The sequence below is a fragment of the Parus major genome, chromosome 26 (assembly GCF_001522545.3).
Source record: "Parus major isolate Abel chromosome 26, Parus_major1.1, whole genome shotgun sequence".
Classification (NCBI taxonomy): Eukaryota; Metazoa; Chordata; class Aves; order Passeriformes; family Paridae; genus Parus; species Parus major.
In genome coordinates, this window is record NC_031795.1 from 3,936,531 (window position 1) to 3,958,958 (window position 22,428).

Below are 22,428 nucleotides of genomic sequence, written 5' to 3' on the forward strand. Positions count from 1 at the left end.
TCAATGATTTTTATTTCAGGTGGGGTCTCTTCCTACCATGGATGGTTTTTATTTTAGGTGGGGTCTCTTCCTACCATGGATGGTTTTTATTTTAGATGGGGTCTCTTCCTACCATCAATGATTTTTATTTCAGGTGGGGTCTCTTCCTACCATGGATGGTTTTTATTTCAGGTGGGGTCTCTTCCTACCATTAATGATTTTTATTTCAGGTGGGGTCTCTTCCTACCATTAATGATTTTTATTTCAGGTGGGGTCTCTTCCTACCATCAATGATTTTTATTTCAAGTGGGGGTCTCTTCCTACCATGGATGATTTTTATTTCAGGTGGAGTCTCCCTCTGCCACTGAGGGTTGTTATTTTAGGTAGGATCTTCCTCTGCCATTGAATGATTTTACTCTCCCTGCTATTTAAGGTTTTTATTTTAGGTGGGATCTCCCCCTGCCACTGAGGGGTTTTATTATAGATGGGGTCTCTTCCTACTATCAATGATTTCTATTTTAGGTGGGGTCTCCCACTGAGGGGTTTTATTATAGATGGGGTCTCTTCCTACCATGAATGATTTTTATTTTAGTGGGGTCTCCCCCTGCCATTTCAGGTTTTTATTTTAGTGGAGTCTCTCTCTGCCACTGAAGGTTTTTATTTTAGGTGGGGTCTCTTCCTACTATTGATGATTTTTATTTTAGTGGGGTCTCCCTCTGCCACTGAGAGTTTTTAGTTTAGGTAGGTCTCCCTCTGCCATTTAAGGTTTTTATTTTAGGTGGGGTCTCCTTTCATTGATAATTTTTATTTTAGATTTAGATTTAAAGTCTCCTTCTACCACTGAGGATTTTTATAGATGGGGTTTCTTGACACTGAAGGTTTTTATTTTAGGTGGGGTCTCCCCCTGGCATTGATATTTTTTGTTTTAGGTGGAGCTTTCTGGGGCCAGATTTATCCTCTGACCACCTTTAAAAACCCTCAGTTCTACCAATAACCCCCCCAAACCCAGCCTAACCACTTTAGAAACTTGTCCTAACATTTTCAGCTTTTTCTACTTTCTATTCAACAGGTAATTTGAGGAATTTAATTCTCTCAATCTCCCACCTTCACCAAATCTTTCATCAGCTTATTTCTCCTTCCAAGCTGCCTGCAAACTCGACTCAAACCCGAGGAAATTAAGGATTAATATGCACAAAATATTAAATTGTGGCAGAAAAACGCCCTGCAAACGGGTAATGGGAGGGGCTCTCACCAACCTGATGGCTCAGAAATTACACAGCTGCTTTCAGCAGGAGCTGAGGGAAATTAAAGGCACACTTTTGGTCACTTTTTCCCCCAAAAATCCAGGGCCCAGTGGCTCACCTGAAGCGTTTAAGGTGCAGCCGGAGGACCTGAGGTAGTCTGTAGATCAGCAACTGCTTTTTAGCTTCACTCAGAACAAGAGGTTTGGGAGAAGATTTTCGCCGTTTGCCTGTCAAAAAAAAACCCCAAAAAACCCCCAAGGCAAAGATTATCAGGATTCTGTTAATTCCCCCAGGAGAAAAAACAGCACAAGGTAAACTCATTTTTTTTCCTCTTTCCAGCACGGGGATGGCCACAGGAATAAATATTTCTGAATTCCTCCAGAAGTTCTGTGAGATTCAAACTTTCCCTTCTCCTCATCACACAAACATCTGTCACCTCTGAGCTGTTCCTGCTGGAAAAACACCAGGAAACATTGAGCCAAAGACATCCTGGGCTGCAGCAGTTCCAGCAGGTGAATTCCAGCTCACAAATATTCAATATTTTATTCTCCCTGCTGCTTTGTGATTCAAAAAGGGGAGGAAGTGGCACTCACTGTTGCACTGGTCACAGGCGTAGATCCTCCCCTCCAGGGCTTCTGTCTCGGTGAATTTGGCCAACATTTCGGTCAGCAAGCACTCAGCCTGGGGCAGGGGCACGATGCCTTTCTCCAGGGAATGGTAACGCTCCGGGAATTCCAGGGAAAGGTCCCAGAAGGGCTCCACGGTGTTGGATTTGTAGTTGCACGTCCTGCAGGTGACCTGCAGGGGACACAGGGACAGCCAGCTGGGTTTGGAGGTGCTTGGGGGTGTTATTGTATGTGTGGTGTTGTTTTTATGTGGTGTTAGGAGGTGTTGTGTATGGATTTAGCTGGATGTTAATTACTGAAATTAATAAAAAGTAATGAAAATTAATAAATAAAAAAATATATACTATATAATAATATAAATAATAGAAATAAATATAATATATATTTATATTATATATATTATATCTAATACATAATATATATTATGTATTATATATTTATCTATATTATATCTAATACATAATATATATTATGTATTATATAAATTTATATATATCTAATACATAATATATATTATGTATTATATATTTATCTATATTATATCTAATACATAATATATATTATGTATTATATAAATTTATATATATCTAATACATAATATATATTATGTATTATATATTTTATTGATATATATCTAATATATAATATATATTATGTATTATATATTTATATATATTATATCTAATACATAATATATATATATAAATATATAATACATAATATCTAATACATAATATATATTATGTATTATATATTTTTCTATATATTATGTATTATATATTTCTATATTATATCTAATACATAATATATATTATACATTATATTTTATATATTTATATTATATATTAATATATAAATATTCATATATTCAATAGAAATATATACTTAATATGTAGAAATATATAATATATTTATATATAATATAAATATATTATATGTTAACATATATTAATATATAATATATATAAATAAACAATAAGATAAATAAATTAATAAAAAATAGTAAACCCCTAATTTATTGGTTATTCAGTAATTTTATAATTTGTTAACCACTTAATTCAATAATTTAAAGTAATTAATTAAATATTAATTATTAAATTATTAAAATTAAATTTATTAAAGTGATTAATAAACTAAAAGTAAGTTAATTAAATTAATTATTAAATTAAAATTTAAAACGTTAATTAATTAAAAATCGCTGTAGGTCCCTTCCAGTTCAAGACACTCAATAATTCTATGAACCATAACTTCTGGCATCCTTTCCCTGAAAGTCAAAAGTTTTCACTGGAGAAATTCACCTTTTAATCTCTGACAAGCACAAAGTCCTAAATATTGCTGAGCTCAGTGGCTCGGGGCAGGGTGACAGAAATTTTCCTGACAACAAACAGAGAACACACTTTGTGTCTGATCTTACAAATCACCAGTTCTGCTCCCAATTCATTTCTCCTGGAAACCCAAGGGAGCTGGAACTTCCAGAATTCCTGGGGATTCTGGGGCTCTTGGGCTCTGCCTTGTGGGGAATGAAACGTTTCCAGCAAGGAACAGCACAGGAAAAATGGATCAAACAGCACCACAGGCACCTTCACCTCCTACAGGAACCTTGGTGTAGTATGTTCAGTGTCTCTTGTGCCAGCAAAAAACAAATTGTCACAAAGAGCTTGTACACAGGTGTCTCATCATGTTCCCAGACACAGAAACACCAGCAGAAAGGGGCAAAAAAATTGCAAAGGCACCTTAAAAACACATTCAAACCCTAAAACCAGGGGCTCAGGACTTCTGTGCTTGTGCAGGTTTCATTCAGAAGTGGCACAACAAAATTGAATTTGTGCCAAATGTGACAAGGATGGAAACGGTGGTACCTGCACAGCAACCCAAGGGATTTTCTTCCTCAGGAAATGGGATGTTGGGAATTCCTAAGACATTTCTAAATGGGATCCTCAACATGCAGAGCCTTTGCTCCTCGGTGTTAACAGCCTCAGCTGATCCCTGTGGGAAAGCAGTTCCATACCTGACTGAGCAGCTGCCCATGGAAAATGGTGTTGACCACCTTGAGGACCTGCTTGGTGAGCTTTCTCTGCGAGAAGGGGATGAGGATCCTGCGCCTGGTCCCCTCAGACTCCAGCTCCTGCTGGACCTTGTCCAGGAGCTCGCAGAGGAACTCCTGAGCGTCCTGCTGGTCGTAGCCGCGGAACGCCGGGATCAGGCTCCACACGGAGTGCAGCATGGCAAAGGGGGACACCAGGGCCCACTTGCCAGACCACATCACCCTGAACAGGGTGTGCAGCTCGTGGCACAGGGAGATGTGCTTCGAGCTGGGCTCCTTGGGCTGGATCAGCTCTAAACTGCCGCCGTTCAGGCTGGCCGGAGAGCTCTGGGTGCCGGATGATCCCACCCTGTCAGGCTTCCCCGGCTCACCGGCAGCAGCCCCGTTTGCCAGTCTGCCAGGCATCCTGGCCCTCCCATTCACAGTTTTAGCTAAAAGTTCTTCTGTTTCACAGAGATCAAGAGTCAAGAAACATTCTCGGAACTTCTGGAGGTGGCTAAGCACCTGCAGGATGGAGTTCATGTAACAAGTGTTGCCCAGGTTCCTCAGCCCCGTCACCCCCGGCGTCATCAGGGGCTGGCGCCGGATGGAGTAGAACTGCTTGAATCTGCTGCTCTGCACCTGCCTTGAGGTAGGGGAAGCTGTGGCCACTTCCCTGAATTTCCTTGGGATCAAGCTCTCCCTGTGCACGTGGGACAGCAGCCTGGCGCTCTTCCTCGGGGGAGTGTTGGCCAGCTCCTCCAGGAGCTGCCTCTTCATCTCCTGCCGCCGCTGCCGAGCCGCTTCCTTCTTCTTCTCCAGCTCCTCCAGCTGTTTCTTCTCCTTCAGCTTCAGCTGCCCCCGGGAGCTCTTGTGGAACCAGGTGCGCAGAGCCCTCGCCAGCAGGGCCTGGCGCCGGTGCCACAGCGCCACCAGCATCTGGGACTGGCCCTGAGGGCTCCTCCTCCTCCAGGCGTCCTCCGCCAGCGCCATGGAGCGCAGCGTCCTGCCGCTCCTCTGCCCCTTGATGGCCGACAGCGAGCTCCTCAGCAGCTTCAGGTCGCCCTCGGGGTTGTCGTTCAGGACGTAATCCTGGCACAGGTAGCAGAAGACGTAGAGCTCATGCACCTCCATGGCCAAGGGGTGCCGGGTCTCCTGGAAGTGCCTCAGGGCGTGCTCCTCGATGTAGCGGCCGCAGGCCACGTGTGAGCACTTGAGGCAGGCCCAGAGCGACTCGGTGGTGTGGCAGTCCACGCAGTGCCACTTCTGGGGGTTCAGGATCGAGTGGTCCTGGGCGAGTCGTAGCCGCCCCACATGTTTGCATCTATCCATGTCTCACAGGAGGCGTCGCTGCTCCGACCTTTTGGGGGGCAAAAATACAAGGAAAAGGATTTTAGAGCCGTAACACACGTTTGAAATCTCCTTGTAGGGTTGTTGGAAGGGTTAGGATCATCAAATCTGACTCCTGGCCCTGCACAGGACACCCTAAATTCCCTACATGTGCATCTATCCATTTCAATTACAGGATGCATTGCTGTTTTCACCTGCAGAGGCAAAGAACACAAGGAAAAGGATTTTAGAGCTGCAGTGTGGATGTGAAATGTCACTGCAGGGTTATGGGATATCCTGATTGGAAGGCAGCCAAAAGCATCATCAAATCTGACCCCTGGCCCTGCACAGGACACCCTAAATTCCCTACATTTGAATCTATCCTTGTCTCTTACAGGAAATGTCACTGCTCTGACCATGGGAGGCAAGAAAACACAAGGAAAAAGGTTTTAGTGCTGCAAGATGGATTTGAAATCTCTTTGTAGGGTCATGGGATATCCCCAGTTGGAAGGGGGTCAATAGGGTCATCAAGTCTGACTCCTGACCCTGCTCAGGACACCCCAAATTTCTCCTGTTTGCATCTCTCCATGTCTCACAGGAGGTGTCACTGCTCTTTTGGGGGGCAAAGAACACAAGGAAAAGGATTTTAGAGCTGCCATGTGGATTTGAAATGCCACTGCAGGGTTATGGGATATCCTGATTAGAAGGCAGCCAAAAGGATCATCAAATCTGACTCCTGATCCTGCACAGGACACCCCAAATCCCCCATCCTAATCTTCCAATTCCAGATTCAGGTAATGAAGTAATTTACGCTCAAAACTCCCTTTTGTTTCCATCTCTGGGGCCTGAGACAGTGACTCCAGGCCGGGAGAGGAATTGTTGTGTCTGAGCAAAATGCAAAAAGCTGACCCTGTGTGTGGAGTTTAGAGTTATCCACTGAACAACTGCAGGACTATTTCATTTTCTACAACAGAAAAGCTAAAATCCTAAAGCATCAGACTGATAAAAGATTCCCAGTGAGCTGTGGATCCCTTTCTGCAGTCCTTCCAAGGCTCTGAGGGCAGGGAAGGAGGTCAGAGCAGCCAGGCTACTCACGGAGTGCAGGTCACACATCCTTTCCTCCGCCACGCCGCGTCCCGGGCGCGGAGCAGCCCCATCTTCCCACGGATCCCGGAGAATTTAATTACTGGGAAGTCCTCACTGCCAGGCAGCTTCAAAGCCCTGGAGAGAGAGGGAAAATATCCTGGTGATGCAAAGAAACCAACCCTGAAACGCTGGCAGGAGCATCATTAACCCCTCAGTGCAGAACTCATTTATTCCAGAAATAATTCTCTGGAATTACCCCCAGGATCCCGAATTCTCAGATGTTGAGACACGTCACACACAGAATCCCATTCCATTTCATTCTCTGCTTTCTTTTCTTTTCTTTTTTTTTTTTTTTGGTAGGCTGTAAATATCTGCTGATCACATGGAGCCTTTTCATGGTGAGGCTTTTGTAGTGGATGACCCAACATATGGCAGAGGGAAAAAAATGGAAGTCAAAATAAAAAAAAAAAAAAAATACAGGAGGAAAAATGTGCCCCTCCTGTGATCACTTGGATTTTTTTGGCTGCTTCTATTGCTTGGTGAGAGACAGGGGGAGGAGAAGGGGGAAAGACAAAAAAAACCAAAACCAACAAAAGCTGTGCTGAGTTAAATTTCATTTCTAGGTGTTTTTTTTCCAAACAATAAAAAGGAAGCTATGAGGAGTTGGCAGGTTTGAACTGCTACAAAGTAAAAACCACAGATGAGAGAAAAATGGGAAAAAAACAGAGGTAGAAAAGACTGGAGTAACAGATCTGAATTCAGGTGGTTACACAGGGACCTGGCACACACAATATGTGGTTAAAACATCATTTTATGAGGTGTAAAGTTTAACACTTGCCAAAGTTTTGAGGCAGGGACAGAGCCCTCACCTGTGTGGGTGGCAGGGACCTGGCCAGGTGAAGGAAATGCATTTTTAGTGGCCCTAAATGACACAAATTTGCTTTAATTACCACCTTTATCAGTGCTATTGCTGCTGAGGGTGGAATCTCTTAAAGAAAAATCAAAGCTCTTCAGTTTTTTCTCCTGGACTCCACTGAAAGCTCAAGTGGCCACTTCAGCACCCAAAGAACCACCAAGATTTTTATTTGAACCAGCTCAGAAATCCCCACATTTCCCTTGGGCTGGGTTCATTCCCTCCCAAATCCCAGGACGTGGACAGGATTTTGGAAATCCTCACTTAAACAAAGGATTGATTTGGTCTCTTTTTTCCAAGTTGGAAAAAACCCTTCCCCACCTTTTCCCCTCCCTGAGCTTTTTTTCTCCTCTTTCCTCTTAATTTTCCTCCTCAGGGGTGGGTATAAAAATCATGGAATTTTGTTTAGAATCCTGTCTAGCCTTGGTGAGAGCAAGTGGCAGAAATTCCAGCTTGCAGGAGTGCAGACACTGTGGTAACATTGACAGCCTTCATTTACATAAAAGAATACTAATTATGTTGTATCATCAACATCTGTGATTCTGCTCACTGCCATATGCGACAGTGTGGGGAATTTAACCCTTCAGCCTCCTCAGCACACCAGATTTATAGTTTGGAACAAAAAATAGGCCTGAAAAACACCATTTTTTAGGGGTTCATCAAACAGCCAGTCGCTCATGGGCTCTGCGAAGTCTCAGCACACAAAATTTTCAGAAAAACTGAATTTCTCCTCAATTCCCAAGGAGGAAGAGCTGCTGGATTCAGCAGGGTATCAGGCTCCCAGGGAATCACTGCCCAAGCAGATCCAGGGAATTACAAAAAATACAGATTAAGGAATCCTGTTTGACATGCAGGAGATAAATCAGCAGCCTTTTCTTAATTCCTTTGACTTTTCCTGTGCTGAGCCTGAAGATTTCCTGCTTGGAAAAGGGAAGAGGTTCCAAACACCTCAGTCAGCTGACAAAGCAGCTTTGTTACGTCTAAATTCAGAAATTCTCAGCACAAAAGCACCTTTGATGCTACATTTGATATCCCCAACCTGGTTCTCTTTAGGTATCTGCAGATAATTCCCTTACAGATCCAAGCTGTAATTCCATGTGCATCTGAAAGTTAGGAAGGAATTGTGTTTATTTAACCCCAAACCGCTTGAATGAGAGGTTTTTCCTCGAAAGTGAAGCTTCTCCACCCACCACGCTTCAGAGCTCTCATTCACATTCAAGATTTCTCTTGCTGACTCATATTTTTGACTCTTTCCATGAAAAAAAAAAAATAAAAAAAGGATTGGAATCAACTCTCAGATGTTCCAAAGGCAGCTGGAGCAGCTGCAGGTCCAGCCCTGCACCCTCCACACACCACAGAGTGGAACAAATCCCTGGAAACGCTGGCACAGGACTAAGGAGAGAAGTTTTCCTCTCTTTTCCACATGTACACAAACACTTTGCCACAATCTCCTCCCGGGAACACAGAGCTGCAGCTCCCAGGGGGAATTCCAAGGCTGGGATTAAAGGAGAGCAGGATTTGTGAGTCAGGAGCTGTAAACACAGGCACGAGGTGAGGGAAAAACAAACCTTGAAGAGATCACAGGGCTGGAGCTGCCCCAGAGATCCCAAATTGCTGCCGTGGATGGGATAAGCCATGAGCAACGCCAGGATTTAAGGACAGGGAATGAACACCTTGGATTTGAAAAGCTCTGGAAAGAAACACTCAGAGCTCTGCTCTCTGTAATTATCAGGTTTAACTCTTGGGTTTGGTTTTTTGTTTGGTTTTTTTTTCACCAAAGCTGATTTTAAGGAATCTCTATAAAATCTTCTTTTTCTCACCTACTTGGATCTTTTCCAGAGAAGGGCTGGGGAGGGAGAAGAGGGAGCAGAAGAAGAGGGAGCAGAAGAAGAAGAGGGAGAAGAAGAAGAAGAGGGAGAAGAAGAAGAAGAGGGAGGAGAAGAAGAAGAGGGAGCAGAAGAAGAGGGAGAAGAAGAAGAGGGAGAAGAAGAAGAGGGAGAAGAAGAAGAAGGAGCAGAAGAAGAGGGAGAAGGAATCATGTGGTTGCTCTTCGTGGAGGTGGAGAAGGAAAAGAGGGAGAAGGAATCACTTGCAGCACTGCAATCCACTAAAGATGACTAAAACACAAATAAAAAAACCAGGGAATAAAAGCGAAACAGGGGTATTAGTTCAGCTAATAACATTTTAGAGCCTGTTTGAAAACTTCTCACCTTGTAAATCACTTAAAACACTGGGGCAAACCCCACTTTCTTGCCTTGCATGGCTCAGAATCCTGGAAAAAACTCATGGTGAGATCCTCTAACAGCTCCCAGAACCAAATGCAGCAGCAACAATTTGGCTGCTGCCCCTGTAAGAGCTTAACAAGAAACCACCCGAGCTCATTCTGCTCCTTTGTGCCATTGTTGCACATTTGGAACCTGATTAAAGCCATCTGCAGGCATCTGGTGACAACAGCTACTTTCTTTTTCTAAATCAATCTGCAAGAAGCCAAAAAAAGCCAGTCCAGGGGCCAGGAGAGGTGCTGGATGTTCAACCCTGGAATGATGCTGCTTTTATTTGTCCAAAAGGTGATTCCAGAATAAATAAGAGAGCACAAACTCCTGGGAATCGTCTGCCAGGACAGGTGGGAAGCTCAGACTGAAGGATTTTTTCACTCATTCCTTCATCCCTCTCCTGGGAATGGCAGAAGTGAAGCACAGAGCCTTTTGAGAGTTGGTGCCACATTAAATAAAGCACATTTGCCTTTTTTTTTTATCAATTTTTTGCAGCAGTGTAGGAAAAAAAAATCCTTGGATAGTCTTGTTTTCCATCAAAATTACATAAGGAATAGACAGAGTTTGGTCAAATCATAGTGACAGGACAAGTGATATGGCTTCAAACTAAAAGAGGGAAGGATAAGGTTGGATATTGGGAAGAAACTCTTCCCTGGGAGGGTCAAATGGAATTCCCAGAGAAGCTGGGGCTGCCCCTGGATCCCTGGAAGTGTCCAAGGCCAGGCTGGAGCAGCCTGGGATAGGGGAAGGTGTCCCTGCCTTGGATGAGCTTCAAGATCCCTTTTCCAAACCATTCTGGGATTCTATGGAATAGGTTTAAAAATCCTGGATGCAAAACTCAAGTTCCCACCCCAATAAACCACTTTTTATCTGGAACTCTCAAATTCCTGCTGCAAACACTCCAAAATGGAAATCTGGGGATATCAGAGAGATCTCCTAGAATTCCATACAAAAGAAAAAAACCAACCAAAACTTTCTTTCCCTGATTGTTTTCACCTCCCTGTTTGTGAGGCACCAATTATTGAACCAGATGTGCAAATGCAAACTTGTAATCTGAGCTGCCCAGAAAATGGGGAATAAAATCCTGCTCCAACATCCCCGTTCCAGCTCTGGCAGGAGCTGTCCCAAGAGGCAGCCAAGGCAAAATCATTTATTTATGGAATTCCAGAATCACTGAGGTTGGAAAAACTTCCAGGATCATCAAGCTTTGCTTGTCACATTCCTTGGACACCTCCAGGGATGGGAAGTCCAAACCTCCCTGGGCAGCCCCTTCCGTGGAGAAATTCCTCCTGAATTCTTCCTTGCTTCCCAAAGACACCAAAAGTGACACATTTCCAAGGAAAAAACCTCTCATATAATTGATATTCTGTTAGAAAATAGGAATTGATGCTCCAAGGAAGGAGTAGCACCACCACACCCTCTTATACTCTGTCCTTAGAGACCTCACACTCCAGAATTCCTCACTCAGCATGGAAAATGCCCAGGAAAAGAGGCAGGAATCTCATTTTCCTGCTCTTTTCTCCAAAAATCCAGCAGGGTTTCTTCCCTTTACTCCTCTCCTTCAAACCCTGCTGGGTTCAGACTTGCAAATTCCATCCCTGAGGAGCAATAGATTTTCCAGAGAGATTTTTCCAATGATTCTGGAGCTCTTTTCCTGAAAACTCTCAGGCTTTCTATCCCAGAATTGCTGCTTTCCCTCTCTCCAGGCTGACACAACAGCCAGCTGGGTACAGGAAAATTAACAAGGAAAACAGAGGAAGACAAATCCTCCACACCTGGATCTCCCCAAATCCTGAGAATTCCCAACTTTCCCATGCCAGGAGGGAGTCAGGATCCCACAGGAGCCATGGAGGAATTCCTGCTGGATTCAGCTGTTGGACACAGGAATTGGAGGACTCCACACCCCACCCAGGTGTGCTGAACTCCAGCTCTGGCCACAAGGGAGCTTGAGGAAAATGGGATTTTCCTGCCAGCTTCGCCAGCCAGTTCAGGTTTACAAAGTCTTCCCAGTTAATTCCAACTCTGGAATTGTTAAAACTCTTCCTGGGAGCTCCCAAAATCCACTCTAGGCTCAAAGCTGGAATTGTCAGGAATCAGTTTTCAAAGGAATATTGAAAAATTCCAACCAAACCCAAAAAAAAGAGTCAAAAAACCCAAAGCACTCAGATTAGGAAAATCCCATTCCCTGCATTGGCAGCATTCCTGGTGGGAACAAGGATTCCTGCAGGATTTGGTTGACTGGATCCTGTCAGGAAGCTGAAGTTGGCAGATTTTGATCCATCTTTGACTCTGGAGCACAACAAATATAAAAATGAAGCATTTTCAGGTCCAACCTCCACATCAACCAAACTGCTCCAGATAAACGAAGTGTTCAGGGAATGGAGTCCCAGGGATGAAAAAGCTCCTTTCCTAAAAACTCTGGAATTCTGAGCACTTTAGAAAAGCCTTTAAGGCCTTCAAGAGTGCTTTAAATACAACTTGGGGATTTCTGTGAACTGGAATGTGCTGTTACCTCACCTACAGTGAGAAGGGAATTAAAAATATTCCCATTCCTAAAGGCTGGAATGGATAAAAAAATCCAATTCCGCCTTTTTTTGTTCCTGGGAACTGGTGGAGCTGCACTACCCCAAAACCTCCTCTCTCTGCTTTTCCTGGTGAATTCCAAGGAGTCAGAGAAGGCACCAAACTCCTTTTGGGCTGGTTGGGAGAGAAATTTATGACTCCACCAAAAGCCTTGGCCTCTTCCAAGAGCTGGAATTCCAACTCCACACAAAGGGCTGCACATGTGTCTTCTATTCACATTCCTTCCTGATGAAGATCCCTGGGAATGGAGCAGGGTTTGGAAATAATCATGGAAAAGGCAAAGAGGAGGTGAAATCCTTCAGTCCACAAAGGGATGAGTTGTTGTGTGTTTGCACTGCCATGGGAGTTTCAGGTTTTTAAAATTTAATGTGTTTTAAAGATTTAATTTAATTCAAATTTAAAAATTCGAATGTTCTTATCGAGCCAAGCTCAGTTTTTCATCAGAGAGATGAACAAAAGTGACTAAAACCTCAAGTAGATGTATTTTTAATTTTCACCTCTTGACTTCAGCTTTAAAATTCCATTTCCAGGTGAAATATTGTCTATACATTCCTTAGAGTCACTGAAAACAAACAAACAAGATTCATATCCTACAGATCCCTGAAAATGTGGGAATTTCTATGTCATGACCCTGGATGTTAAAAAGCATTGTTAAAATGCTATTTAAGTCATAGTTCACAGTTTTCTAGAAGTTAATTTCTCTGTTTACTCCAGCACATAAAAATCCCTTCTCCCCTTTCTTTCCATCCAGGTTTTATTTTTGGGATGGCTTTTGGAAGGGTCAATAAGCTGGGAAACACGAGCAGAACACTGATCTGCCATTAAAACAATTCACAACTTTCCTGAGCAGTCCTGGACCAGTCCAAAGGGAAGGAAGGAGTTCACAGCAATTCCCTGCTGGAATTCACAGGAATTCCCTGCCTCTTCCATCTGCAGAAGCCTGAAGGAATTACAGCAAAACCACACAATTGGAATTACCAGCCTGGAGCAGGAAAAAGAATGGAATTAGAACAGGCTGAGAGATGATTCTGACTGAGAAAAAAAGTTCTAATTTCACTTTACAATCAGCTTGGCACAAGCCAGGAGTTCCCAAAGAATTCTGTGTCCACAGAGGTGACAACAGCAGAGGGTGATATCCCATATCCTGGAGTTTTCCACACAAACTTCCCTCCTGGAACAGCTCAGCTACAGCAGGCAGGAGAGGAGCTTTAGGGGCACAAAATCAGCAGCACAGACTGCAAATCCACTGGAAATCCACTTTTTTTTGTGCCCCCCATCCCCAAACTGTTTGGATTCATACCAAACCCAGCATCTTTGCTTCCTTTTACACTTCCTACTGCCTGGGGATCCTGCACCAGGGATCTGTGCCATGGAATAATAAACCAGGGACAGGTTAAACCAAATCATCCCAAGGTGACAAAGCAGGAGCAGAGATCAGCAGCCTTCCCTCAGACTCCCACTTTCCCTGCCTTATCATTCCTTTAAATCACAGCCAGACACACAAATCCCTACATTTTCCTGCCTGCTGGAAGCATTTTTGCTTTTCCCCACACTCTTGAACCATTATGATCCCACTCAGCACATCCCATTTATCACCGATCTGCAGGAAAACAACACATCCAGAGTTGAGGTTCACAGCAACAGTTCACAGATGATGGATTAAAAATACCAAAAATCAGCCTTTTCACAGGGAAAATCCTACTCCAATCCCATCCAGCTTCCCAAATAACAACAAAATCCAACCTCATTTTGGACTCAATCACCTTAAAGGTCTTTTCTAGTTTCAACAATTCCATGACTGAAAAGCAAAGCCGGTTACATTCTGACCCTGAGCACCTTCAGCATTCCCAAACCTGATTAATTCTGTCTCAAACCTCAGGGAATTTCAATGAAACCAACCCCAAACCCCTCCATGGCACAGGGACGAGGGAAGTTTGGCAGCTCTGGCACCTCGGTTTGCCACAGGGATCCAGGAGCGGCCGCGGGATTGGGGATTCGGCAGCGGAATCCCAGCCTCTCGCAGGATCTCTTTGTGACAGACACAAAGAGGGATTACGGCACAGAGCCAACACTTGCTGAGTTCTGGGGTGTCCTCTGCTGTTCTTTCTGGAACAAAACTCAGATCCACGCTGGTGAAATCTCTGCCGGATTAGGAAGGAGCCCATCGTGGGAGCGGATCTGGGAGCCATGGGTCACAGCGAGGTGGCAGAGCCATCTCTGAGGCAATAAAACACCAGCCAAGCCCAGCAGGCTGTGCCTGATTCTCCCCAGCCAGAAGGAACAGAGCATTCAAGAGGAGAGCACAATTCCACAGCCTGGGCTCGGAGCAGGGAAGGAGCCTCCGATGCGTTCAGGATCCCAAAACAAAAATAACGCCTGGTTTTGACAGCCCTCTCCATCATTTGCTTTGCCTTCACTTGCCAATCAATTATTTGGGGTTTTTAACCCCAAATGAGTGAGGTAAAACAGCAGAAAAATTTCTGTGGGTTTTGTAACAGCAGAAAATTTTCTGTGGGTTTTATAAATGTTATGAATTGATAAAAATGAGTAAATCACAGCCATTTATCCAAATGCAGCGAGGATTTTGCTGTTTGATTTGTCCGCCCAGCAAACCCCAAGGTGCTCGATGGGATTTCTGTAGAGGATCCATAAGGATTCCCAAATTCCCATATGGAGAGTGCTGCTGTACACCCAGCTCTGGAAACAGAAAATCTCTGAGCCCTCCATTTGGACCCTGGGCCTCCAGCAAGGGCTTCTGTGTTTTCTTGCCAACAAAGAATTAAGGGATTTACACATCCTCTTCCCTGCTCAGCTGCTGGGCCTGGTTTGTGCTGGGAAAAGCCAATCCATCCAGCAATCCCTGCTCTTCCTCAGTGTCCAAACAGGGATCTGAAGTGGCATAAATAAAACTGAAATTTGTGTTTTCAGCCCCAGCCTCACCCAAGGTTTGTGCCTCTATTTTCTGGTTTGAAAGGAAGAATTTCACTTGTTCAAATCTACCTTTCCCTGCTGTTTCCTGATGGAATGATTCCTGATTTGCATGTTAGGAATCCTGCTCTGGCTGAAATCCCTTTTTTTTCCTGAACTACAGGATGTGAGTGCTGCCTTTGTCCTGCTCACAAGCCGAGGTCGGAAGCAGGACCCCGATTTGTGAACTCCCAGGTTGTTAATCTTCCTTAAGAACTGCAGATCAAGCCAGGCCCCATTCTGCAGCATCTGTTATTTTAATAAATTATCCTCCTAAGAGGTTAAAGTTCATCCCTTCAATTTGTCCTGAGATGAAACAACAACAGGACAAGGAGAGTAAAGAAGGAGAGGTGAATTTGGGTTTGATGCTACAAAAAGCTGTTCCTAAACCCTTCCAATTTTGGGATGAATAGGATATTTCCTTCCTTACTCTGACTCATTTCCACATTACCCAAACCAGAAGCTCCAACCATCCTGGGAAGTGCAGGAAAAGAGCAGAACAAATTCCAAAGGAGGTTTTTTCTCCCCCCTCCTTTGAAAACCACTTGCTGTTTCCACTCTTCATCATGAGTATATTTTATTTCCTCCAAATAAACTCTGGTGAGCAGGATCTTCATCCTTGCTCTGATTCAGGTGAATTAACTATTCTTAGTTAAATAGATTTATTTCTAGTCTTAGTCTGATGACAGATTAACTCCTGACTGGTCGGATTATGGATTTACCTCTGGAACTAAATCACTTTTGAATCTGAGTTATAGCTATTAGTTCTTTCTAGCTCAGCTGAACAGCTTTTAGTGCCTCCTTTGTGTTTTTGAAAGAATGATTAAACATCATTAAATCCAAGCTCAGGGCTCTTTCTCACAACTCCAGGGAATAAACAGCTGATTTCAGGGGGTTTTTTAAGAATAGCAGAGTTTTACATGGATTTTTTCAGCATAATTAATGTCATTCTAAATCTATAATGTTTGTCCTTAAAATTACAACATGTTTTTTGTGCTTGTGTGGTTTTAAAGGACATAACCCCCACTTTGTTCTCCTCACAGGATCAACCTCCTCTTCCCACATGATATTGCCATTATTTTTCTCCAGCTGCAGAAGACACAAAAAATTCCCAGAATCACAGAATATTCTGAGCTGGAAAAGACCCCCAAAAACCATGGAAATCCAAATCCTGACTTCTACACAGCAACCAGCAGACATTTAAACACGGTTTGCTCTTAAATGAAACATGAAATATTCCAAATATGCCACCAGAAGAAGCAGCCACTAAGAGGAGAAACAAAACAAAGAACAAAATAACATTTTTAATAATATTTTTGTTTTCAAGAACAAAAATAACCCCACCTGTAAGTGCCTTGGGAGGTCACTGGATGCTGAAATCTAGGATTGAGACCCCCTCATCCCAAATCAAGGGGTTTTTAAATAGCACAGCCCAAATTTCAGTTAATTCATCTTAAAGCAGCCCTTTGAGCCAGCTACAATGTCTGAATTATTTAATTTCTTACTGTTAATGACTTGAAAAGCCCTTAAACATCCAAAATCAGACTGTGCTGTTCGGTTCTACTACCACACACAAATATATATCCATATATATTAAAATATATCCCTGGATTTGTGTAACTCAATCCTTACACCCCTCCCTCCACCCAGAACCCTGATAAATACCCACAGTGACTACAAATGCAAACAAAATTAATCAATAAAACCCATGAACTTCTCATTCCATGAGTTGCATCTGAGGTGGGGGAAGTTTCCATGACCACTTTTATTTGCTGAAGTTCAGTGCATGAAGAAATGATTTGGTTCTGGGGGACCCCAATACAGGATTTATCAATAAAAATATAATAATAAGATAATGCTCGAGGTAGGAGTCATACAAAACAGCATTTTCCTCATACACACAGCACTTGTTATTTAACCTGCAGCACAAGGTGCAGCTCTAAGCCAGCTGAAATTCCTGGATAAAGTCAATTCCAGCACCAGGCAAGAGCTGGAATGGTTCCAGCACATCCAAATAAAGGATTTACAAGAGCATGGAGTGACAGGACAACAGGAGATGGATTTAAACTGTCAGGGAACAGGTTTAGATTGGGTAGTAGGGAAAAATTCTTCCCTGTGAAGGTGGGGAGACCTTGGTACAAGGAGTTGTGGCTGCCCCATCCCTGGAAGTGCTCAAGGCCAGCTTGGATGGGGTTTGGAGCAAATTGGGATGGTGGAAATTGTCCCTGCCCATGGCACTGGATGAGCTTTAAGGTCCCTCTCAACCCAAACCATTCTGGGATTCTGAGTTCTAATAAAAAAACAAATCACAAAATACAAGAAAGGTTCCCAGTTTTGTCAGAAATAACTGGAATGGAGTCAGGCTCACAGACACCCATCTCTGGCAGGAAATAAAAAATGGGAACCAAGCCCCCAAGGCAGCAGCGAGTGCTCCCCTCAGGACACTTTTAGGATTTCCAGCTAAAAGCCACTTATCACTTCCTCACCCAGCCCAGCTCCTTCCACACCGCTTTTATTTCAACTCCAAACCCTCCAATTGTCTTCCGAGGTTTTTCAAAGCCTGGGAGAGAGGGGCAGAATGCAATTAGAGGACAGTATTTCTTCATCAAGTCTAAAGCCGCCCACTGAAAGCGAGTGGGAAAATGCGGTCCCAAGGCAGCGCTGCTCCATGGAGGGGATGGATTTGCCTTTCACAGGGAAAAAGGGATGGGAGCCGTGCTCACCGTGCCTTAATCAGCTCAGCTGATCCCCTATAGAACATCTCAATGCAGGGCCACAGCTGCAGCCCATAACTCTTGGCTTGATCTTCCATGGTTTGCCTGAAAAGGGCAGAAATGCACTAAAGCTTTGCTGCAGTAAATTGGTCTTTTGGAAAAAAATAAACAAACCCATCCCTGGCTGCACCCAGAGAGGGGGAAAACCAGGTTGGGTTGTTTTGGGTTTTTTTTCAGTGTGAAAGTTTTTGTGGTCTACATCACCCCCCAAACAATTATTTCCTTTAAAATTCAAGTGATTTAGCTATTCCAGCCTTCTGGGGGGATTCCTGTGTCTGAGGATGTGCTTTTTCCTTTGGCATTTCAGTCAGCAAACTCCACAAAATGCTGAAAAAACACCTCCTTAGTCAGAATCTTGCTTTAAATAGTCCATTTGTCACGACTGACACGTCACACAAGACACACTGCAGAGGAACTTGGAGCTGTCACATCCCTGGATTCCAGCTCTCTGTCTCCATTTGGAAAAGCAGCTGAAAGCTGAATTACAGAGCTGAGCAAAGTGTGAGCACCGTGGGGAGGAACAAGAAAAGCTCCTGGTTTTCAGATATTTTTTACTTCCTCAGCAAAGCCAGACCTCTCAGTGAATTACAGCATAATTAGCTAATTAAAGGAACTCACCTAGTGAGTGTTCTTTCAAAAATCTCAAGGTATGTCCCAACAATTTGCTGTTTTCTGAGGGATTTCAGCTGATTTGTCACCAACTGGAGGTGTAACAGCTCACGTGCTCCTCATTATCATCTTGCAAGCTAAAAGCTCATTAACAACAATTAGGAAAAAAATATAAACTTGGCAGCTTTGTGTCATTTTCTGCCTACTACAGACACTCCTTAATGCTGTTGCAAAAAGGGATTTTTTTTTTTCCCTTTCACACCCAGCAGAACAGTGGGCTTTAATCTGAATTTTCCTCAGCGCACCAGGATATCAATTACAGCAAACAAACAAATAATCAGCTTTAGTCCACCTAAAATTCCACCCCAAGGACACTGGCAAAGGGCAGAATCTCACCTCCAGTTTGACCTCCTCTGCCTTTTAATCTGTTTTGTTTTCATGGGGTGTTCTGGCTGCCCTGTGCTGGAATTCCCTGGCTCCTGAGCCACAAAAGCCTCACCTGATCCATCTTTCAGCTAAAATCTCCTCAAACCCCAAAGTGAAGAGCATTTGTGGGCACACAGGGAAACATCAACCAACAACCGAGATATTTTCAGCTCTGAATAGGATTTTGAAATAATTTCTGTTCAACAATTTGGATTTGCTCAGCACCCTTAGGAGCAAAGACTCATTAAAGGTTTCACACTAATGAGGATCTTCTTTCTTTCACTGGAATTCAAGGGGGGCTTTTTCCTAGACAAGAGCCTGGGGTGAAGGGTTTGGGAAGGGTGAAGGGTTTGGGGAAAGGTGAAGGGGTTTGGGAAAAGTGAAGGACTTATAAATATCAGGCTGCTGAGATAAAAACATCTCCCAAGGTTTCATTCCCCAAAGGGGGAAAAAAACCAAAAACCCAGCAACAAACCCAACCCATGATGAAATATTCAAGCTGAAAACCACAAAGGTTGTTAAACAAAGTGAGAAAACTTCTCATTCTCACTAGAAAGGATTCCTGCAGAAAATAAAGGATTGGAGGGGGATCTTTGGAACAACCCCATCTTTCCATTCCTCCTGACCTCAACCACTGCCCCAAGTTACAGGCAAAGTTGTCAGACAACTTATTCTCTTTTTATTTACAACCATTTTAAACCAAACCCCTCAGTTTTGTTTTGCCTCGGAGCTGGGGTCAACTTCAGAAAACCTTTCCCACTTCCCCAAAACTAAAAACACTCAGGAAGAAATCCACACTTACACACCAACAGCTGAATTTTGTAATATTTTTTAGAATTTTGTANTAGAATTTTGTAATATTTTTTAGAATTTTGTAATATTTTTTAGAATTTTGTAATATTTTTTAGAATTTTGTAATATTTTTTAGAATTTTGTAGTATTTTGAAGTATTTCCATTTGTTAACTGCTCTAAATCAATCCGTTAACATATTCTGAGGGCTGAGAAAGCACTAAATTTCACTTTATGAGTCCCAGCAGAAGCCCTGTGATATTTCAGTATAAGAACAGTTAACAAAGGGAAAAAAAGGCCAAGAAAAACAGGATCTAAAAGACATTTTCAGTCCTTTATACTGAATAAACGACTTGTGGTGCTGAGAAAGTGCTTCTTGTCACGTGTTTAGAGGTGCTGAGACAACACAGAGCTGCTTAAAAATAATAATTAACAAGTGAGTGTGTTTTAGCACTGAAGAAAACAACCTGCAGCGTGTGATGTGGGCAGAGCTGCAGCAGCCACAAGAAATCCTCCGGAAAAAAAAAGATCCAGAAACCGATTGTGCCTTTTTCTGTCCCCACTGAGCAATTGTCATCATTCCCTTCCCAACCCAAAGGCTCCTCCCAGCCCAAGCACACGAGGCTGATCCCAAATTTCCCCATCCTCACAAGCCTTGGACCACATGGAGCCGGCATCTCGGCAGGAATTGCAGCAAGAGATTCCTTCCTAACAATCCTTGGACACACAACAGCCAAACAAATCCCCAGTTTGGGCTTTTTGGCTCTTTTCTAGCCCTTAACCCGTTGCATGTGTGACTATTGTGCAAGCCCTGCTCCTGAACAAGCAGAATTCTCTTTTAACAAACCCAGCTTGCACAAAACCCAGAATTATTCCTCGCTGGAGAAAATCTGCCAACTTCAAAACACCCTCTTCCACTTGGACTCAGCTCGTATTCATCGGGAGAATGATCAGGGGAGGAATAAATGCACATTTATGGTTTGCTGAAAGCTCGGAGACATCAAATGCTGCTCACACTTGGCACGTCACTCCCAAATATTTGCACCCAGCCCGTTCTCAAGGCAATTAAAAACACCAAATAAAACCCCAAACGCTTTTGTTGCCTTCTCCTTTTTGGGTTTTTAAGCATCACTCAACCTCTCTGACCCTGGATAAGCCACAGGAGCCCCCGAGTGCAGCTGCCTAAGGCAGAGCAGCCAAATTTCAGTGAAAATTCCACACGGGGCAGCTCCCAACACTTTACAGCAACAGCCATTTAATCCAAGTTTAATCCACGCTGCTCGCATGCACACGGAGTTTTTAATTCACATTTCCACTGGTTTATCCCTTCTCATCCTCCAGCTCTTTTTTCCATCCTCATTCCCACATCCCAGCCACGTTTCCTCAGCTCCAGCAGCAGCTCAGCTCTCAGCCCCCTCCCCAACACCTTCTTTTTGCTTCCAGCCCCCCAAATCAACCCTTTTAATCCGCTGGTTTCTGCCTTTCTCCCTCAAAAGAACGACTGACTACTCCAGGAAAAATTCCTGCTGAAATCCATCAGTTTTCCCTGGAATCACCACCTTTCCCTGGGCTCCATAAGCATCTTCCCCGAGGCAGCGGAGCGTGGAAGGACCAAATTTTGCATCGTTTCACACCAGACGAGCCCAGCGACTCCAGGCATCTCTCCCTGACTAAAAAGTACAGCAAAGAACTCCGCAAAGTAAAGACAACTTCCCACTCTCCCAGCTTCAGTATTTCGGGATAACGGGATGCTTTCCCCACGCTCTTCGACCTGGAGCTGTTTTGACACAGGGATCAGCCTTGTTCCCTAGGTAAAGCGATTAACGGGCGCTTTTTCCTAAAATTAGCAGCTTTTCCAGGGCTGGATTCCCGTTTGTAGGGGCTCGGTTATCCCTGATCTGTGATTCCCGTGGCTCCGGGAGTCCTCGTAGCAGGGGGAATCCCCTTGGAGGTTTAAAAATGGGGATTTTGGAGCAGTTTTGCTGCCTGGAGCTGACACCAAACCTCCCGCGGATCAAGTTCAGCTTTTTCCCCCTCTTGGGGACACAAACGCACGGATTTTGGGGTTTTTTTTCTAAATAAACACAATCCCTCACCGATTTTTCTCCGTTTTCGTGCCCTCTCCCCGCTACACCACGCTTAGCACGGAGGTTTAAAGGGAGTTTTTTAAGGGGTTTTTTTCCTCCCTCCCAGCGAAGCCACGACCCCAAAAACCCCCTCACGGTCCCGGGAAGGGGGTATGAGGAGGTGGAAGGGGGTTTGGAGGATTTTAGGAAGGGGATCTTGGGGAGGATAAAGGGGGGTCTGGGGAGGTGGGAGTCGATCCCGAGGATGAGGGGGATAATGTGGAGAGGGGAGGATGTTCCCTCAACAAAGGGAAAGTTGCGGAGCCGCCGAGCCCGGCGCGGGGGTCCCGCCCGCACACAAAGGCGGCGACCCCCGTGATGGATGGGGGGGGGGGGTAGCGGGGTCCGCCTCAGCCCCACAACCGCACCACGGAGAGGGGGGGGTCCCTTTGAGGGGGGAGCAGCAAAGACCCCTCCTCTCCTCCTCCTCAGCCCCCATTTTCCCCCACCCCTCTCTCCCTCTCTGTCCTCAGGAGGGGTCGCGTCCCGTGTGTCCCCCCCCCTTCGCCCCCCCGTCCCCTTTATTTACCGCCATCACCAGCACGCGCGAGCTGTCACCCAGCGCGAGACGCCCCGGCCGACCACGCCCCCTCCCCGCCCATTGGCCGCCGCGCCCCGCCCCGCCAGTCCATTGGCTGCAGTTCACGTCACTCAACGCCAACGCCCGCCTCCCTCTCCGC

General features: G+C 44.4%; 1 protein-coding gene across 2 annotated transcripts; it reads right to left on the minus strand.

Moving 5' to 3' along the window:
- Positions 1–6: 6 nt before the first annotated feature.
- On the minus strand, positions 7–22,337 carry USP49 (ubiquitin specific peptidase 49). 2 transcript variants are annotated; one of them, XM_019008978.1, is made up of 5 exons: positions 22,278–22,337; positions 6,297–6,422; positions 3,858–5,232; positions 1,817–2,021; positions 7–1,450 (listed from the first exon to the last, which is right to left on the minus strand). In XM_019008978.1, the coding sequence occupies exons 3-5, from the start codon at positions 5,202–5,204 to the stop codon at positions 1,338–1,340; spliced, it is 1,665 nt and encodes a 554-aa protein (XP_018864523.1). In that variant the 5' UTR covers positions 5,205–5,232; positions 6,297–6,422; positions 22,278–22,337; the 3' UTR covers positions 7–1,337. The 2 variants fall into 2 exon arrangements, with proteins under 2 accessions (XP_018864523.1, XP_015505860.1); XM_015650374.1 differs by lacking the exon at positions 7–1,450 and adding an exon at positions 1,457–1,675.
- Positions 22,338–22,428: the final 91 nt, after the last annotated feature.